The following is a 19189-nucleotide window of genomic DNA, read 5'->3' as shown; positions in this document are numbered from 1 at the left end:
TATTGCACATAAATGCTAAAAACAAACAGACACCAAATAAAACAAGCACACATCAAATTTCAGTTACATTATATATATATATTTTTGTGTATAAATTGAGTGTTTATAAAAGACAGCTGTCTTTTGTGATGGGTGTGACACACAGGGATGTAAAAGGTTGAAAACCCCTGATGTAAGATAATAGCTTATAATATAATATAATATAATCGTTGACAGGCTCTGTGGGTTGTGTTTGCTGCTGACTTCACGTTGCTGTGAGGATGATGCTCCCTCTGCTGTTCTGTTATCTTCTTCGCTACTCAGTTATTTGAGGATCATGCAGCTGTAGGTGAATGTATGTGTGTGGGTCATTATGAATAGCATTAAAGTGCGCAGTGACTGCATAACAATGTTCAATCGTTTACTCACTACAGCGAGTCAATATTAGCCTACTCAGCAAACCGGGCTACCTGTGAGCGGTGTACAAAGTCAAAGTCTTGACGGTGGCCGATATCCGAGTAAAAGCGGCTCAATAGAAAAGGTACGTCCAGGAATCCGCTGGCTGGGTGGTTAGGTTTTTATATTTAGCCTCAGCAATGTTGTTGTCGGCCTCATCATTAGTTCTGGGACAGTGCAGAATGCGCTTCCTGTATTAAACTGCTGGGTGTTGTTGCTAGTAATGCTTAGGTATTTCTATTCTTTTAGATTCCTAAACGTTTACCAGTTTCCTTCAAAATGCACAGCCACTGTTACTGTTGCTAGGGATAGTTGGTAGCAACCACTGTCGTCACGTTAAAATTGTTTAAAAGTACGTGGAATGTAATAAAAAATATATATTTATTATGCTTTTACTGGAAGAACATCTTTAGGCGGCTTAATATTGTCAATTTTTGTACAAGAATATTTGCCAGTAAAAGGAGAGGCTTATAAAAAAAAAAAACACTTGTCATCCTAGGGAGGTCCAAAATATAAGCTGCTCAATTTTTGTATGATTGCTATTTTTGCAATGACCAACATGCCTCAATAAAGTAGTAAACCTGAAAGTTGCATACATCTTCCCCCCAAAAGTTTAAGTACTAAAATTACTGAAATAGAAATATATTAAAACTAAGTAGAAATATATATTTTTTAACTTATAACATGACAAAATCACAGAGCAAATTAATACAATTAAAATTATTTAAAAAAAGTCTAATTCAAAATATGATGAAATACTATAGGCTGACTAAAATGAAAACCTGGCTAAATAGACAGCTAAATGTGATTTTCTATAGAAATATCGTGATATATCGTTACCTTGAATTCTTTTGGCCATGATACCCATGGAGTGAAAAATCTGATATCGTGACAGCCTGATGTGACATTTTTGCAATTAAATTGTGTTTATTAATTTATTAGCTAGTTCATTTTATATAATAGTTTTTTTGTCTTAATGCAGGATTTTTGCCTCTCTCTAATGCTTTAAAAACAGTCATTTACAACTTACAACAAGTCAGGTAAGTGAGAAAGTCGCCAAATCTTTTTTTTTTAGATATGTTTAGAGAATTCATGTGTGACAATTTTCAAATTTTGATTGCTTTACTCTGAGCAGGTGCTGTGATGGTGGAGGACAGGCCCATCATGAAGGGACGGGTAACAGTGTACTCAGTGCCAGGCTGTCCACGCTGCATACAGGCCAAAGCTACTCTGCGTACATTAGGAGTGCCTGTGTGTGATGTGGATGTGAACAAACATGGAGAAATAAGGGCGCGAGTGAAGGAGCTCACGGGTCACAGTTCCGTACCCCAGATATTCTTCAATAACCTTCATGTTGGAAACAACGAGGACCTCCACAACCTGGTGAGATAAGAAACAGTAACTGATGTGTGATTTCACTATTGACTAACCTCTGGCTTGATATTTGCTTCTAGGAAATGAGACTGAACTTTACGAAATGTGTTGTTTTGTGTATGTTCTTAGAATCCTGAGCGGCTGAAACGTCTTGTCCTATCGGTAAGAGAGGAACCTTTGTCGCTGGACGCTCCACCTGTGCCTGTGGAAAATAGCACTGAGACTGATGGAGGTTAGTACTGAATAGGGCTTTTCACACTGCGCTTAACCCCGGGTTATTGTCATTCTAAACCCTGCTTTTAACCCGGACATCGTGGTGCCAAACGTGTGTAGTGTGAAGTGATGTGGGGCGATAACATTATGACCCTGAAGTGAATAATACTGATTATCTCTTCATCACGGCACATGTTAGTAGGTGGGATTGGGATATATTAGGCAGCAAGTGAATATTTTGTCCTTAAAGTTGATGTGTTAGAAGCAGGAATCCTTGTTGCATTATATGCCAATAGTAACAGTTGAAAAATGGGGAAAAGCACTTTTTGTGTGTGTGTGTGTCCTCCATTTAGATTTTGGTTCTTAACAAACCTTTCTTTTTGTATCTTAATTTTTATGCCAGACAGTATGTTACATGCCAGACATACTGTTAGGGGGATCTCAATGTGGCTCCATGAGTAAATGTTTTAAGTGTTCACATTTTCAGTCGTCAAAAACAAATGTGGGTCACTTTATATGTTTTTCTTTTAAAGAGGAATGTCTGAAGAACAAATAATGTTGCAACTAGAAATGCAGGTTGTTTCCTTCTATTAAAACAATTGCATAGAACACACCTGTCTGAGTTTCAGAAATATTTTATTTTATAAAGTTTTTGTGCCTGTAACCCAAGAAGTTTTAAAGATATCTTCATGGTCTTTCTATATTCTGGTTCTTAACAACTTTTCTTTAGTTATATTCTCTTTTAAGGCCCTGCATGGTTAAATTCCATAGATATTGGGATCTCAATGTGGCTCCATGTGCAAATTGTTGATCTTTACCCATTTTCACTGGTCGAAAACCAAATGTGGGTGGCTGGGCAAGAATATATATTTTTTAATACATTTTTTTATGGCTGCATGTGAGCCACCCTGTTCCATATCACCAGCTGTTTCTCCAAGGATACTGGCAAAAATACTTACAGCATTAGTCTAAATGTAGATCAGACCTGGACTGACTGGGTGTGGGTAGGTTGCTTCAGCACTCTCTGTTTAACACAAGAACTAAAACAACGGTTCAAAACACTGAAGGAATTTATTTGGGTGTAACATTAATTATCTCACTACAAACTGGTTAGTTATGACTAGGACAAGTCAGAAGCACAGAAAATCTGTGCGGGACTAGTTGTGACTTTCTGTGGAACCTGTAAAACATTGCTGCCCTGTCAATGCTGATTAAACAAGCTAAACAAGCATTGTATGTATATAGGAAACCTAAACTGGGAGAGTGACTGGCTTCCAATGCACAATAATGTCATCTCTAATCTAAAAGGATTTCAAGCGATCTTTAGCGATAACCAAGCAGTTATCTAGCGGTGTTTTTATTTCTAACTAGAACAAACACTACTAATAACAAAACTAATGTACAATAATTGAAGTAACGCTGAAATAAAATAAAATATAAATCTTAGATGAAAAACCTAAACTTATTTATTTCACTTAGTTGCCAAAGCAACATTTCAAATTTTGTTCTAAATTAAAGTGCTCAAATTTAAATACATTTTTAAATAATAATAATAATATAAAGACAAAATGGCCTATCAAAATGACTAAAACTTCAAACTAAAATGAAAATATACAAATAAAATCTAATGAAAAATATTAATAAATCCTATAACAGTATATAATACTAATACTAAAAACACTTCTATCTAGTGACTACAATGTAGCCAACAGCTCTCACCCTGTCGCCCAAGTTGGTTGGGGATCCTAGTGATGGGGACACTATACTGTCAAAAAGCACCATCCTTTAGATGAGACGTTGAACCAAGGTCCTGACTCTCTGTGGCCATTTAAAATACCAGGATGTCCTTTGAAAAAAGAGTAGGGGTGTAACCCAAGTACCCATTGGCCTTTGTCCTCCTAATCATACCCATATACACTGATCAGGCGTAACATTATGAGTCATGTGAATAACACTGATTATCTCTTAAAGGGTTAGTTCACCCAAAAATGAAAATTCTGTCATTAATTACTTACCCTCATGTCGTTCGACACCCGTAAGACCTCCGTTCATATTCGGAACACAAATGAAGATATTTTAGTTGAAAGCTGATGGCTGAGAAAGGCTTCAGATAGGCCTTCATTGGCATTCAGTACATTTATACTCCCAAGACCCATAAAAGGCACTTAAAACGTCGTTACAAAGTCCATCTCACCACAGTGACTCTACAATCATTTTACGATGCGACGACAATAGTTTTTGTGCGCAAAAAAAAATCAAAATAACACCTTTATCCAACTTGTTATTGTCTTCCGTGTGTGCCTCCATGACGCATGCGCAAGAATATGACGTAGCGCCGGGGTTTGGGAATCCATGAAATGCACACTTAAGCCCCATTTTGAGAACTACGCCGAGACCTAAAGCACGATAAATGTAGAATTCAACAGCTTAGACACGCGCGTCTTCCTCTGCTCGTAAACAAATCGCTTCTAGGTCATGCATCCGAACGCCGGATCTGCGTCATATTCTCGCGCAATTAGATATCTTCCCCAAATTGTGCATCCCTAGTTTGGAGTAGCCCTGTTCAATCTCTATTTGGCTATTAATATGCTGTTTTGTAATCTATTCTATTTGAGGGCAAGTTTGTTTTAGCCTATTTTCATTTTGCGCCTAATGTTTTGGGCATTTGGCACGTTGTTGGCTGTGGAGGGTTACTAATGTCATTGCTTTATCTGTAAATTAAATGAATGCTTTTTCAATGACTGAATTCAGTGAAATAAATTTTTATTTTTATTTTATTTATTTATTTTTATAATTTTGGTAATGCATCGTATAGGTCTTAAATTTCAATCTTTATGGTCTAAAAATGTCTTAAAAAGGTCTTAAATTTGACTTACTGAAACCTGCAAGAACCCTGCAGGATGCAAGTCAAACCTCGGACTCAGACATGCCTTGTTTATCTTCATATAGCATTTTTCAACTTTCAGACACACCCTAGTCTATTCTAGAATAGTAATGGCGAGTTCCCGTCCACAGACGTTTTTGTGTTTACTCACTGTGAAAAACAGTGACTCTCGACTCGCTTGCAATTTGTAGACAGAAAGGAAGCAGGTAAAATTGCCCGGAGTTTAATGGTGAGGAAGCATTTGAACTCTGTGACTGGCATGTTCCCAACACATCACTCAGCATTCTGCCCCATGAGCGGATGCCCATTGCCTTTCTCTTTGGAACCCTATCTTTCTGTACTCTTAAATGTGCTCATCTAAGTTCTGCATGCGCCATGAAGCTCAATGGTTCTTTAATCATTTCTGAGCTGGGTTAATTTCCAGTCTAGCTGCATCTGAACTGTTTTTGACTGGTTAAATGTTAGTTGCCTGCTTGACTGTTATTATTAAAGTGTTTGTAAGGCAACTCCGTATTGATGTTCCTCAATCATTCTGTTTGACTTTAGGAACTCGGTATTAAACTGCAGTCAATTAAGCCTTTAACATACAGACTCCATTATTATTTAGTGTTTTGAATATTATAATAATAAATATTATTTATAAATAGTTTGATAAAATCTTATTTATTTATTATTATTTTGAGTCTTAGGCAAAATCTATTTTTAGTTTTTGTAATTATGCCTTGATTATTTAAATAGAATAATTAAGATTAAGGTCACAGGTGCGGCAATGAATTAATCATAAGTGTCAATTACAGCATTCCATTAAAGTCTACGCATGTGGCATCCCAGTGTGCTACTAAACGTGTGACATACTTTTTGCTGATATTATTGCACAAATGCAGTGTAAATCAGATTTAATGTATATTCATAAGTTTGCAGTCTGTAAGATTATTTCACGTTTTTGAAAGAAGTAACCTATGCTAATTAAGGCTACATTTATTTGATCAAAAATACAGTGGAAGCAGTAATATTGTGAAATATTATAACAAATTTGAATATAATTGAACATTTTCAGCATCATTACGCCAGTCTTCAGTGTCACATGATACTTCAGAAATCATTCTAATATGCCGTGCTTAAAAACATTTCTTATTAGTATCATCAATGTTGATAAAAGATATGCTGCTTAATATTTTTGTGAAAACCATGATACATTTTCCGACTGAGGACCATGGCCTCGGATTTGGAGGTGCTGATCCCCATCCCAGCCGCTTCACACTCGGCTGCAAACCGTCCCAATGCATGCTGAAGGTCCTGGTTAGAAGGGGCCAACACGACAACGTCATCCGCAAAGAGCAGGTCCTCAGTCGGAAAAGGGTGGCTTGCCCACTCCAGGTTGGTGGAGAGTTCCTGCCCCAAGTGGAGGAGTTTAAGTATCTAGGGGTCTTGTTCACGAGTAAGGGGAGGATGGAACGGGAGATTGACAGACGGATCGGTGCAGCTTCTGCAGTAATGCGGTCGATGTACCGGTCTGTCGTGGTGAAGAAGGAGCTAAGCCGTAAGGCGAAGCTCTCGATTTACCGGTCAATCTACGTTCCTACTCTCACCTATGGTCATGAGCTTTGGGTCATGACCGAAAGGACAAGATCCCGGATACAGGCGGCCGAAATGAGCTTTCTCCGCAGGGTGGCTGGGCGCTCCCTTAGAGATAGGGTGAGGAGCTCAGTCACTCGGGAGGAACTCGGAGTAGAGCCGCTGCTCCTCCACATCGAGAGGGGACAGCTGAGGTGGCTCGGGCATCTGTTCCGGATGCCTCCTGAACGCCTTCCCGGGAAGGTGTTTCGGGCATGTCCAACCGGGAGGAGGCCCCGGGGAAGACCGAGGACACGCTGGAGGGACTATGTCTCCCGGCTGGCCTTGGAACGCCTCGGTGTCCCCCCGGAAGAGCTAGAGGAAGTGTCTAGGGAGAGGGAAGTCTGGGCATCTCGGCTTAGACTGCTGCCCCCGCGACCCGGCCCCGGATAAGCGGAAGAAGATGGATGGATGGATGATACATTTTTTTCAGGATTCTTTGATGAATAGATCAGTAGAAAGAACCGCTTTTATTTGAAAGAGAAGTATTTTGTAACATTATAGGCCTACATGTCTTTTCTGTCACTTTTAATCAGTTTAATGCATCCTTGCTGAATAATTTTGAATTTCTTTCTACTTTTTGAGAAATAAATGATGTCACCCCAAACTTGAGAAATTGTTATAATTGTGTAGCCCCATTTATCAAATGTTTTAAGAAATCTACAATTGAAATGATAGAATTTGATTGTTCAGCATTCACAGACAACAGTGATTATTCATAATATTTGCATTGTGAATTTCAATTGGTCCCCTTTCTTAAATCTATTTGCAGTCTTTTATTGATTAGTCTTGTCCTTCTTGCATATTTTTATTCATTTAACCACACGCTGAGTGCCGCCACAACAGCAAACCGGCTCTGATGCTGCTTTCTTTTAGACCAAAACCCTACAGCGTTAACACTCTTACACGTTTTGGTATTCCCCTCAGGGAAAAATCTCTACTATTTGCCTATGGCATTTTGTGTTTGGTTGTGTCAGTCATTTTTCTTTTCTTTTTTGTGACACTTGCCCTAAGCAGCGTGGGAGCTCTCAGAGGCACTGAGGAATCTGATCCTGAAACTCTACTCTGATCACCTCTCTGAAGATGGCAAGGTAACACACTGTTTTCACCATCTCATATCAATGGCTGCATATCAAATAGCTGCAAGACCGTGTTCAATGAATTCGTCACAGACATGAACACTGCATGCACTCAGACATTTGATGTTTGTGGCAGATGAATAACCTAAGGAGCGTTCCGCCACATTATGTTTTAAATAAGAACGTCTGTGTCTCCACTTTTGACCAGACAGTTGATTACAAGGCCATGTCCCGGAGCTTGTACTTCGAGCGGTACTGTGATCTAGCTGTCCAGCTTCAGCGCGTGGAGCTGCTGTCCTTGAGCCGTGAAGAGAAACTGGCCTTCTTTATCAACATCTACAACGCCCTCGTCATCCACGGGAACCTGCGTCTGGGCTTTCCCAAAAACATATGGCAAAGGTATCGGGTAAGAGAAGTAGAGAAAAAATGGATTGTGAAGTAAAAAAAAAAAAGGGAAATGCTTTCAGTGTTTTTATATTTGTTTTCTTGATTTCCAGTTCTTCAACTATGTGAGCTACTTCATTGGTGGTGAGGTGTTCACACTGCAGGATATTGAAAATGGAGTGCTTCGGGGAAATCGAAAAGGTGTGGCACAAATCCTGAAGCCCTTTTCCAAGGACGACCCTCGACTGCAGGTATACCAGGAAGAGGTTGAGCAGTTTGTTCATTATAAGCTCATTTCTCAATTTAATATGATGAATGTTGCTGTATTTCTCATTGGTAGGTTGCTTGTGTCAAGGAGCAATTATCAAGGGACAATTCTGATTTTGTTTCGTCTGTAATTTATTGCACAAAATTAGACTTAACTAGACTTTTAACTGCAGCACCATTTTTAGTGACTTACTTAAGCAGGTTTCTTTTTAAGCAGGTGTATTTGGAAATATTATGTTTTGCTTGATTAAATATCAGATATTAGGGCTGTCAAAAGACAGTCTAAAAAGACAATAATAAAATAGTTTAAAAAAAAGATTTAAAACAATTAACTGTAATTTCTTTGTAATTAATGACAACCCAGTGATTCTCAACCTTTTTGACTTCCTATCTAAGCTAATATTTTTCTGGGGGGAATTCAAAAATTTTGCGAGAGAACGCAAAAGCATTGACTTATTATTTTTCCTCCCATCTCATAATTTTTTCCAACACCATGTCCCCTTAGATATGGCTCCTTAGATATGTACCTCTGGTACTTCTGTTGTCATTAAATAAATACATTTAAAAATATTATTTCAGTTTAATGTTGTACATCTTTCTTTCTTTCTTTTTTATTATTGTCTTAAAATATATTTTTTGCATTTTGATTAATATAACTACATTTAAATCATTTTACGATTTATTAGGTCAATGTTTGCTGAGACCCCCTAGTGGGCCCCAGCCCACTGGTTGAGAAACACTGGCTTAAAGGGTTAGTTCACCCAAAAATGAAAATTCTGTCATTAATTACTTACCCTCATGTCGTTCGACACCCGTAAGACCTCCGTTCATCTTCAGAACACAAATGAAGATATTTTAGTTGAAATCTGATGGCTCTGAAAGGCCTCCATTGGCACAATGGCACGGTTCACTCTCAAGACCCTTAAAAGGTACTAAAGACGTCGTTACAAAGTCCATCTCACTACAGTGGTTCTAAAAATAACTTTATGAATCGGCGAGAATAGTTTTTGTGCGCAAAAAAACCCTAAATAACGACTTCTATAGTGATGACGATTTCAAAACAAGGCATCATGAAGCTTCGAAGCGTTATTAATCAGTGAGTCGAATCATGATTCGGATCGCGTGTCAAACCGCCAAACTGCTGAAATTTGGCGATCCAAACTGCTCATTCGACTCACTGATTCATAACACTTCGAAGCTTCATGATGCCGTGTTTTGAAATCGTCATCACTATATAAGTCGTTATTTAGGTTTTTTTTGCGCACAAAAACTATTCTCGCCGATTCATAAAGTTATTTTAGAACCACTGTAGTGAGATGGACTTTGTAACGACGTCTTTAGCACCTTTTAAGGGTCTTGAGAGTGAACCGTGCATTGTGCCAATGGAGGCCTTTCAGAGCCATCAGATTTCAACTAAAATATCTTCATTTGTGTTCTGAAGATGAACGGAGGTCTTACGGGTGTCGAACAACATGAGGGTAAGTAATTAATGACAGAATTTTCATTTTTGGGTGAACTAACCCTTTAAATCTATTAATTTACTTTTCAAGGAAAGAAAAAATGTCAATTAATGTGTTTGATACCAGTATAGTTCAAATGTTTTGGGTCAGTAAGATTTTAATTAGTTAATTTATTTACTTATGAAAATGAAAATTAAATGAATACTTCTATTCAGCAAGGATGCATTCAATTGATCAAAAGTGACAGTAAAGACATTTATAACGTTACAAAATATTTCAAATAAATGCTGTTCTTTTGAACTTTCTAGTCATCAGTATTAAATATCTAAATTAGGTATCTTAATTAAATGTATTTAATTTCACAATATTGATGTTTTCACTGGATTTTTGATCAAATAAATGCAGCATTAGAGACTTTTTCAAATACATAAAAAAATCGTACTGACCTCTGAACAGTGGTGTACTGAAACTGTGGGCATAAGACATCAAATGCTGGAAAACACTGGAGTAAAATAAATCTGAGAATGCTATTAACAGTAGTAATGTGTGTCTTTGTCCGTTAGGTGGCGCTCCCTGACGTTGAGCCTCTCATTCATTTTGCACTGAACTGTGGTGCAAAGGGCTGCCCTCCAATTAAGACATACACACCACAGGTTAATACCTAAAGTATTCTCATTTACAGTACGCTCTATACATGTCTATACATTCTGACAGTGTAAAAAAAAATTGTGTTTAAATTTGAGTGCGTGTCTCACATCAGGACATTGATGGTCAGTTGCGTACTGCAGCGGAAGCGTTCTTGGAGAATGACGACAGCTGCGTGATTGACAGCGTGGGACAAGAGGTGAAACTCAGCCAGATCTTTAAGTGGTACAAGGAAGACTTTGGAGGAACTGATGAGAAGGTATTACTAAAATATATCATCGCTCTCAATTCATGTACATGGAAGATGTTGTTTTGTTTAATTTAAAGTGATAATTCGCCTGGAAATAAATCTGTCTTCTGTGTAACACTTAAAGAAAATATTTAGCAGAATTTCCAAGCTGCTCTTTTCCATACAGTTCAAGTAATTGTGTTTTGTTTCTGTCTATTGTGACAGGATCTATTATTCCCTTGATTCCCTTGATACAAAGTCTTGAGTTTATTTTGGGGGGTCTACTAGAATGGGTTTTTATGTTTTAATGTCCAAAAAACATTATTTTCACATATTTCATTGTAGCAGATCCTCTGTTCTCCGCGAAAGCGATTTCTAATTTCTGTTGGATGCGATTTAACCAACACCACACCAAACCTGGTCTAAAGTCAATAGCGCAGTATGTTTTGTGTTATTTAAAGGGTGCGTTAGTAAGATGTGACTATAGGCAGGTGCACAACGCACGTACACTCTGCTTATTACACACACAAGCAGCAGCATACAAACATTTTTAAATATTAAAAATAAAAGGATTCCTCTCTGGAGAAGCGTTCAGTCTTTCTGGTCGCAAATATCACCATGTGTATCCGGAAAGTATTCACAGCGCTTCACTTTTTCCACATTTTGTTATGTTACAGCCTTATTCCAAAATTGATTAAATTCATTATTGTTTTCCTCAATTCTACAAACAATACCCCATAATGACAAAGTGAAAGAAGTTTGTTTGAAATCTTTGAAAATGTATTAAAAACGAAAAAAATCACATAAGTATTCACAGCCTTTCTCAATCTTTTTTTGAAGCACTTTTGGCACCAATTATAGCCTCAAGTCTTTTTGAGTATGATGCTACAAGCTTGGCACACCTATTTTTGGGCAGTTTCTCCCATTCTTCTTTGCAGGACCTCTCAAACTCCATCACGTTGGATGGGGAGCGTCAGTGCACAGCCATTTTCAGATCTCTCCAGAGATGTTCAATTGGGTTCAAGTCTGGGCTCTGGCTGGGCCACTCAAGGACATTCACAGAATTGTCCCATAGCCACTCCTTTGTTATCTTGGCTGTGTGCTTAGGGTCGTTGTCCTGTTGGAAGATGAACCTTCACCCCAGTCTGAGGTACAGAGCTCTCTAGAGCAGGTTTTCATCAAGGATGTCTCTGTACATTGCAGCATTCATCTTTCCCTCGATCCTGTTCCTGCCGCTGAAAAGCATCTGGTGGTTCCAAACTTCTTCCATTTACGTATGATGGAGGCCACTGTGCTCATTGGGACGTTCAATGCTGCAGAAATGTTTCTGTACCCTTCCCCAGATCTGTGCCTCGATATGATCCTGTCTCGGAGGTCTACAGACAATTCCTTGGGCTTCATGGCTTGTTTTGTGCTCTGACATGCACTGTTAACTGTGGGACCTTATATAGACAGGAGTGCGCCTTTCCAAATCATGTCCAATCAACTGAATTTACCACAGGTGGACAGGAGAAACATCTCAAGGATGATCAGTGGAAACAGGATGCACCTGAGCTCAATTTTGAGTGTCATGGCAAAGGCTGTGAATACTTATGAATGTGTTTTTTTTTTTTTCTTTTCTTTTTTTAATTGCCAAGATTTCAAACAAACTTCTTTCACATTGTCATAATGGGGTATTGTTTGTACAATTGAGGAGGAAAAATATTTGGAATAAGGCTGTAACATAACAAAATGTGGAAAAAGTGAAGCGCTGTGAATACTTTCCGGATGCACTGTAAATGGCGAATCTGCCATGGTGCAAGTGCAACTGGCTTTTAAAGGGAGTGGGAGATTAGACTCTGATTGGTTTATTGTATGTTACACTCAAAACACACCCGTGACTCATTAAGAGACTAGATACAACCCTTTAGACCAGTGGTTCTCAAAGCCCCAACCAGTGCACATTTTGTACGTCTCCCTCATCAGACACACCCAATTCAAGTCTTGCAGTCTCTACTAATAAGATGATTATTTGAATCAGGTGTGTTCGATGAGGGAAACATGTAAAATGTGCACTGGTTGGGGGTCCCCAGGGCAGGTTTGCGAACCACTGCTTTAGACCATGCGCCTGGTGCGACGACTGTTTTTTCCATCGTTAAACTAGCAAAAGTGGTTTCGGACACGCCCTAAATGCACCTGCACCATTACAATAAGAGACGTGTGTAAAACTCTTGGACATATTTTAAAGAGTCTTTGCCGCAAACTTTACATACTTCTGAAAATCCAGCATTTAGTTGATCCTGGTAAGCGCTCATTGTCACAGTTGAAACACAACGGCGTTCTTCTTCTACGAGGCTGTTTGGCATCACCGCATCTTTGTTTCCAGACGGACCATTAAAAAACCATTCACATCGCAAGCGTCAGCGGAGCGTTGACAGCATGCATTTAGCCTCTGCCCATGAATGACTGGTGTCCACTGGCAGGCGTACAGCTCAGCTTCCATAGGAATGAATTGAAAACGCTCGCTCTGCTCCACGCCAGTGGACACACACCGTGAAAGGGTCGGCCGGTACGCTTCCGATCTGAACGCTCTCATTCATTGATATGGGCAGTGACAAAACACGTGCTGCTCACACTCCGCTGTTTAAAACAAAGTCTTTGGTTAACCTTTGAAAGTACTATCATCAGACTGCAACATTCAAATCTGAGTTCACGCTGCCTCTTCTCCGGAGAGAGCAGTTGTCATGTAAATGTACAGTATGATGCAGCTTCACAAACAAACAATATTTTCAACCACACATTATCATTACTTATGTGTTTAAATAACAGGCGAAACACGTGTACTGAGATAAAAGTTTATAGTTTGGGTATAAACACGGTATTTATCAAAACGAGAGTAAATCATCTTTAAAAAAAGTATCACTTGTTTGTATTGTATTGCTTATCATTACGCCAGGAGGTGTCAACAAGTGAGTGTTTAAAAAGTGTTTGTCATTGAATCATTTATTTAAAAGATTTATTCACAAACATTGATTCATCCAACGAAACAAGTCTTGATGAATGAGACATTGATCCCCATTCAAATTAATATATCTTTTTAAATAGACTAAAGCAATGATCATTTTGTCGGAACCAGTCATTTAGATTGCATGTTGTTTTTTCTCTTACTTCAGAATCATGGGAGAATTACGATCTCCTTTTTACACAAGAAAATCGTGATTCTCAATTTATCCAGAATCAAGCAGCTCGTTCAGCCAGCAGTCCGAGGCTGAGACCACCCTTACCATAACCGCAAGTTTCAACACCTCGCACCTTTTTGCGCTCATACCTTAAGTGGGAATTATTGAAATTAGGAATTCTGTGTACGTTTCCAGAAGAAAACTCAAGACTACAATCGATGCGTTTGAGGGAATTTAGAAACAGTGCTTCCTCATATAGAGAATAACTCCCTTTGGAGTGACTTTGTGTTTGTAGACCTTTGTTGCGCTTTGTAGAGCATGACCTTTTTTTATGCTCAAACAGCAACATTACTCACTAAAGAAAGTTGAACATGTAAACAAGCATAATAGGTCTTCTTTAAAGGGTTAGTTCACCCAAAAATGTAAATTCTGTCATTAATTACTTACCCTCATGTCGTTCGACACCTGTAAGACCTCCGTTCATCTTCAGAACACAAATGAAGATATTTTAGTTGAACTCTGATGGCTCTGAAAGGCCTCCATTGGCACAATGCACGGTTCACTCTCAAGACCCTTAAAAGGTACGAAAGATGTCGTTACAAAGTCCATCTCACTACAGTGGTTCTACAATAACTTTATGGAGTGGCGAGAATAGTTTTTGTGCGCAAAAAAACCCTAAATAACGACTTATATAGTGATGACGATTTCAAAACACGGCCTCATGAAGCTTCGAAGCGTTATGAATCAGTGAGTCGAATCATGATTCAGATCGCGTGTCAAACCGCCAAACTGCTGAAATTTGGCGATCCAAACTGCTGAATCGACTCACTGATTCATAACGCTTCGAAGCTTCATGATGCCGTGTTTTGAAATCGTCATCACTATATAAGTCGTTATTTAGGGGTTTTTTGCGCACAAAAACTATTCTCGTCACTCCATAAAGTTATTTTAGAACCACTGTAGTGAGATGGACTTTGTAACGACGTCTTTAGTACCTTTTAAGGGTCTTGAGAGTGAACCGTGCCATTGTGCCAATGGAGGCCTTTCAGAGCCATCAGATTTCAAATAAAATATATTTTTTATTCATTTGTGTTCTGAAGATGAACGGAGGTCTTACAGGTGTCGAACGACATGAGGGTAAGTAATTAATGACAGAATTTTCATTTTTTGGGTGAACTAACCCTTTAAAGATACGATTGATCAGCTTGTTATCTTTTCTTTTTCAGCTGCTGAACTGGGTGTTTGATCATATGGGAGCATCAGAGAAGAAGAGGAATCTACAGTCTCTGCTGTCAGCAGGAAAGGTCAAAGTGAGCTATCTGCCCTATGACTGGTCTATAAACAGCACAGACTGAACTAAACCACATTCTCATGCACATGATCACTCTATCACTGACTCGTTGTGGACACTGTGTTTCTATTGAACACATGCAGCAGAGACAAATGCAGAGCGATTCAGAACAAAGCTGTACCTTGAAACGATAACTATGCATTTAGATCCCTTTACCTTGTTCCTTCACCTTCCAAAGGGCAATGTGTTACTGTAGCCGAATATTTCTAACAAAATTTTGTACCTATAATTTTCCAAATTGCATTGCGGCATTTTGCACTGATTATTATGCAGTTATATGTTTTATATATTCTCCTACAAGGATGTCTTTTTAAAGAAATATAATTTAATTTAATTTATTTACATTATCATATGTATTGTATTTATGTACTTTTATTTATTTATTTAAAAAAATATATATATTTAATTTAGAGTTTCTAGCAACACTATGAAAAGTAAAAAAAGCACTCATGAATAATAATGCAACAAAAGAACTTTGCACAGACTGAGCAATGGTGCATATCGCTTATAATATACAATTTTTCTCTAAATGACCTCAAGGAACAATATTTAATTTATTAATTTAGTCATTTAAATATTTTTATATACGTGCACCAATATAACAAAACCGCAATATTTACCAACATCAATTTGTACGAAAAACGTTTAAAAATATGAAAGATTTGCACGGGTACTTCTAGGAATGTTTTCAGTAGATGGTACATATTAAGAAATGAATATCTGTCTAAATTCACTAATACATACATTATATAAAATATAAAATATATGTCTATCTCTGTCTATTCAAAATTTCACCAAGAAAAGAAAATTTTTGTCTTCATTTACTCACATTTGTCCAACCCTACTTTCTTTTCTTCTATTAAACAAAAGGGAAAGTGAATGGAAATGAAGTTTTATTTCCCACCACAAAGAGAGTGTTCAATGCGACTTGTACACAATATTCAAAGTCTACAAAAAGCCATATGATATTGTATGAGTGCTGTTCACTGTTTTATATCTGGACATGTTTGTCCTTGAAAGATCTTAAGGGAAATGCATAGGACATGGAAGATTTTGAGGCATGGATTAGTTTGTGGATCTTTCATGCTGTTTGTACTTTTGACACTTTGACTCTGAACGATGGATGTACACATATCAGTTTATCTAAAATGATACCAGCCAGTAGCATTGAGTACTTTTTGTAATGCATGATGTGTTAATTGATCAATTATTAAAAGAGCATCAGGGCTGATGGAATCTCATAACTGGTTTCTCATAAACAGGGCCTGTTTCTTATGATGCGATTCGGTGCCTGATTTGATCAAAGGTTAACAAGAATCCCCATAATATTTTTATAGAAAATGAGATCCAGACTGAAACTTTCTGAAAATCGATTCCCCATCTGTCTTGCTTAAGGCAGTGAAAATCGTATGAACTTAGAAGCCTTTTTTGAGTCTGTCAGCAGCAACACAGAAAAATGGCATTTTTTAATAGATATAGATTTACTGTGATGCACTATAGGCATGTAATTTATCCTTTATTGCATGTGATACTATAGAATAGTATTGCAAGGGCTGATACTATCAGATGCACGAGTACAATGAGGTCCAGTACCTCCTGTTTCAGCCAGTGCCTTTTCACCTCTGCATGAGACTAATATACTCATTTACTTCACTTGACGGCACACCCCATTGCTTCAGGAAATCAGTTCATTTGAAACTTTCATCTGCAAGCAGAGAGATTGTTGAATCATAGGTCATCTTTGAAGGAAAGTCCCAGCGTTACCTTATCATTCTCTCTTTCACTGTATGGAAGGATATCAATGCAGTGCATTTACCCTGAACAAAATGTCAAGATTAGACTCATTCGTATGCATGGAAATGATTTATATATTTGAATCTAGAGCAATACTGAAATACTGTCTTTTATAAATACATTACAATGAAAAAATAAAGTATATTCAATAGACATTTCATGTGCCCTTATTTTTGTTGAAATGAAAAGTGGATGGCAGACGGTGTTGGGGGTGAGATACATAATCAGATTACTTTTTTCAATTAACGAGTAAAGTAATACATTACGTTTTTTAAAGTTACTTTTTCAAATAAGTAACGCAAGTTACTTCCCCTCCCCCCAATTATTGACTGACAGCTCTCCTGTCCCATATGTTGGGAGAAATCGGGAGTAAATGCAGAGGCGTTGTATGTAAACGTGATGGTTATTAAATGCGAGCATTTACTCATCTCACTAACACAAAAACAGATTCGGTATTCCTCAAAATGAATAATAACAGTGAAATGCAAACTCAGAATAGTACTCAAACCTACTGTGACAAGCAGGGCGGGCGAGAGCCGGGAGAGAACGTTTGCATTTCACTGTTATTATTAATTTTGAGGAATACCGAATCTGTTTTTGTGTTAGTGAGATGAGTAAATGCACGCTCGCATTTAATAACCATCACGTTTACATACAACGCCTCTGCATTTACTCCCGATTTCTCCCAACATATGGGACAGGAGAGCTGTCAGTCAATAATTGGGGGGAGGGGAAGTAACTTGCGTTACTTATTTGAAAAAGTAACTTTAAAAAACATCAGGTGACCTCTGGCTTGGCTTGCTCAGACGGGGACACTAAATATCCAAATAAATCTAATTATTAAACTAAATTAACCATATAAACTAAATTACTGATCTAATTACTGTTCTAATGCCGACATTGTCACTGTATGATAATTGAAATGAGCTGATGACATCACCGTTTTCTCCAGAACGGCTGTATGGCTGAATAAAATTCTGTTGCATTATTTTCCTGTCTAACACTGTGAAGCTGCTTTGAAACAATCTGCATTGTTAAAAGCGCTATATAAATAAAGTTGACTTGACTTGACTTGTGGTCTGATTGGTTGAAGGACTATCCAATTGCATACAGAGTCATTTGAATTATGCTTGTTTATCACGCCTCTTGTGGTCTGATTGGTTGAAGGACTAATCGATTGCGTACAGTGTCATTTGAATAATGCTTGCCTCTTGTGCAGCAGAAAATACAGAGCAGACTCCCCATCTTAAATTTAGCTTGGTCTGGTGATAGCCAGACAAATTAAATACACTATTTTGCCAAAAGTATTGGTACACCCCTCCAAATCATTGAATTCAGGTGTTCCAATCACTTCCAGGGCCACAGGTGTATACAATCAAGCACCTAGGCATGCAGACGCTTCTATTTTGTGAAAGAATGGGTCGCTCTCAGGAGATCGATGAATTCAAGCGTGGTATAGGTTGCCACCTATACAATAAGTCCATTCGTGAAATTCCTCACTACTACAATAACTTTTGAATATTGCTTTTCATTTGCAGTCCATGGTAATACTAATACATTTAGTTTGCTTACTTTTGTACAGTAAACAATTTTGGGTCACCAATTGATTTCCAAATGTACAAACTGGGTTCTTAAAGGGATAGTTCACCCAAAAATGAAAAGTAGCCCATGATTTACTCACCTTTTAGCCATCCTAGGTGTATATGACATTCTTCTTTCAGACAAACACAATCAGAGTTATATTAAAAAATGTCCTGGCTCTTCCAAGCTTTATAATGGCAGTGAATGTTGCTCTGTTTTTGAAGTCGAAATGCTTACGCTACGTCTGACGAGCGTTACTGGTGTACAATTTCATAAGTATTTTGAACTGCGAGAGGCGCGGGCGCTACACTTTTTCCGTAAGTTGAATACAGAAGACGGTCCGCCGGAAGTTGGACATTTTACTTTATAAAGTTTTAAATATGGATATTTTCCTTACACAAACACATCGCTTCACTTCAGAAGGCCTTTCTTAACACCCCGGAGCCGTGTGGAGCAGTTATGATGGATATAGATGCACTTTTATGGACTTCAAAAACAGAGCAACATTCACTGCCATTATAAAGCTGGGAAGAGCCAGGACATCTTTTAATATAACTCTGATTGTTTTCGTCTGAAAGAAGTATGTTATATACACCTAAGATGGCTTGAGGGTGAGTAAATCACAGGCTAATTTTCATTTTTGGGTGAACTCACCCTTTAAGGAAACCCAGTTGAAAGTCAGTGACTGGTCTAATAGACCTGTTGCAGTCTGTGTAATATT

At 38.0% G+C, this 19189-nt stretch overlaps 1 protein-coding gene across 2 annotated transcripts; it reads left to right on the top strand.

Annotated features, from left to right (window-relative positions):
- Window positions 1–261: 261 nt before the first annotated feature.
- Window positions 262–17035, top strand: LOC307129166 (uncharacterized protein). Of its 2 annotated transcripts, none has more exons than XM_079821370.1 (11): window positions 262–334; window positions 414–520; window positions 1418–1475; window positions 1571–1818; window positions 1939–2041; window positions 7538–7611; window positions 7808–8005; window positions 8097–8234; window positions 10274–10363; window positions 10471–10614; window positions 14969–17035. In XM_079821370.1, the coding sequence occupies exons 4-11, from the start codon at window positions 1579–1581 to the stop codon at window positions 15095–15097; spliced, it is 1116 nt and encodes a 371-aa protein (XP_079677496.1). In that variant the 5' UTR covers window positions 262–334; window positions 414–520; window positions 1418–1475; window positions 1571–1578; the 3' UTR covers window positions 15098–17035. The 2 variants fall into 2 exon arrangements, with proteins under 2 accessions (XP_079677496.1, XP_079677497.1); XM_079821371.1 differs by having other exon boundaries at window positions 263–324.
- The last annotated feature ends 2154 nt before the right edge of the window (window positions 17036–19189 follow it).

Source organism: Gobio gobio (genome assembly GCF_949357685.1).
Source record: "Gobio gobio genome assembly, chromosome: 7".
NCBI classification, from domain to species: Eukaryota; Metazoa; Chordata; class Actinopteri; order Cypriniformes; family Gobionidae; genus Gobio; species Gobio gobio.
Note: the sequence above shows the minus strand (reverse complement) of the source record. Positions and strands in the feature narration are given on the sequence as shown.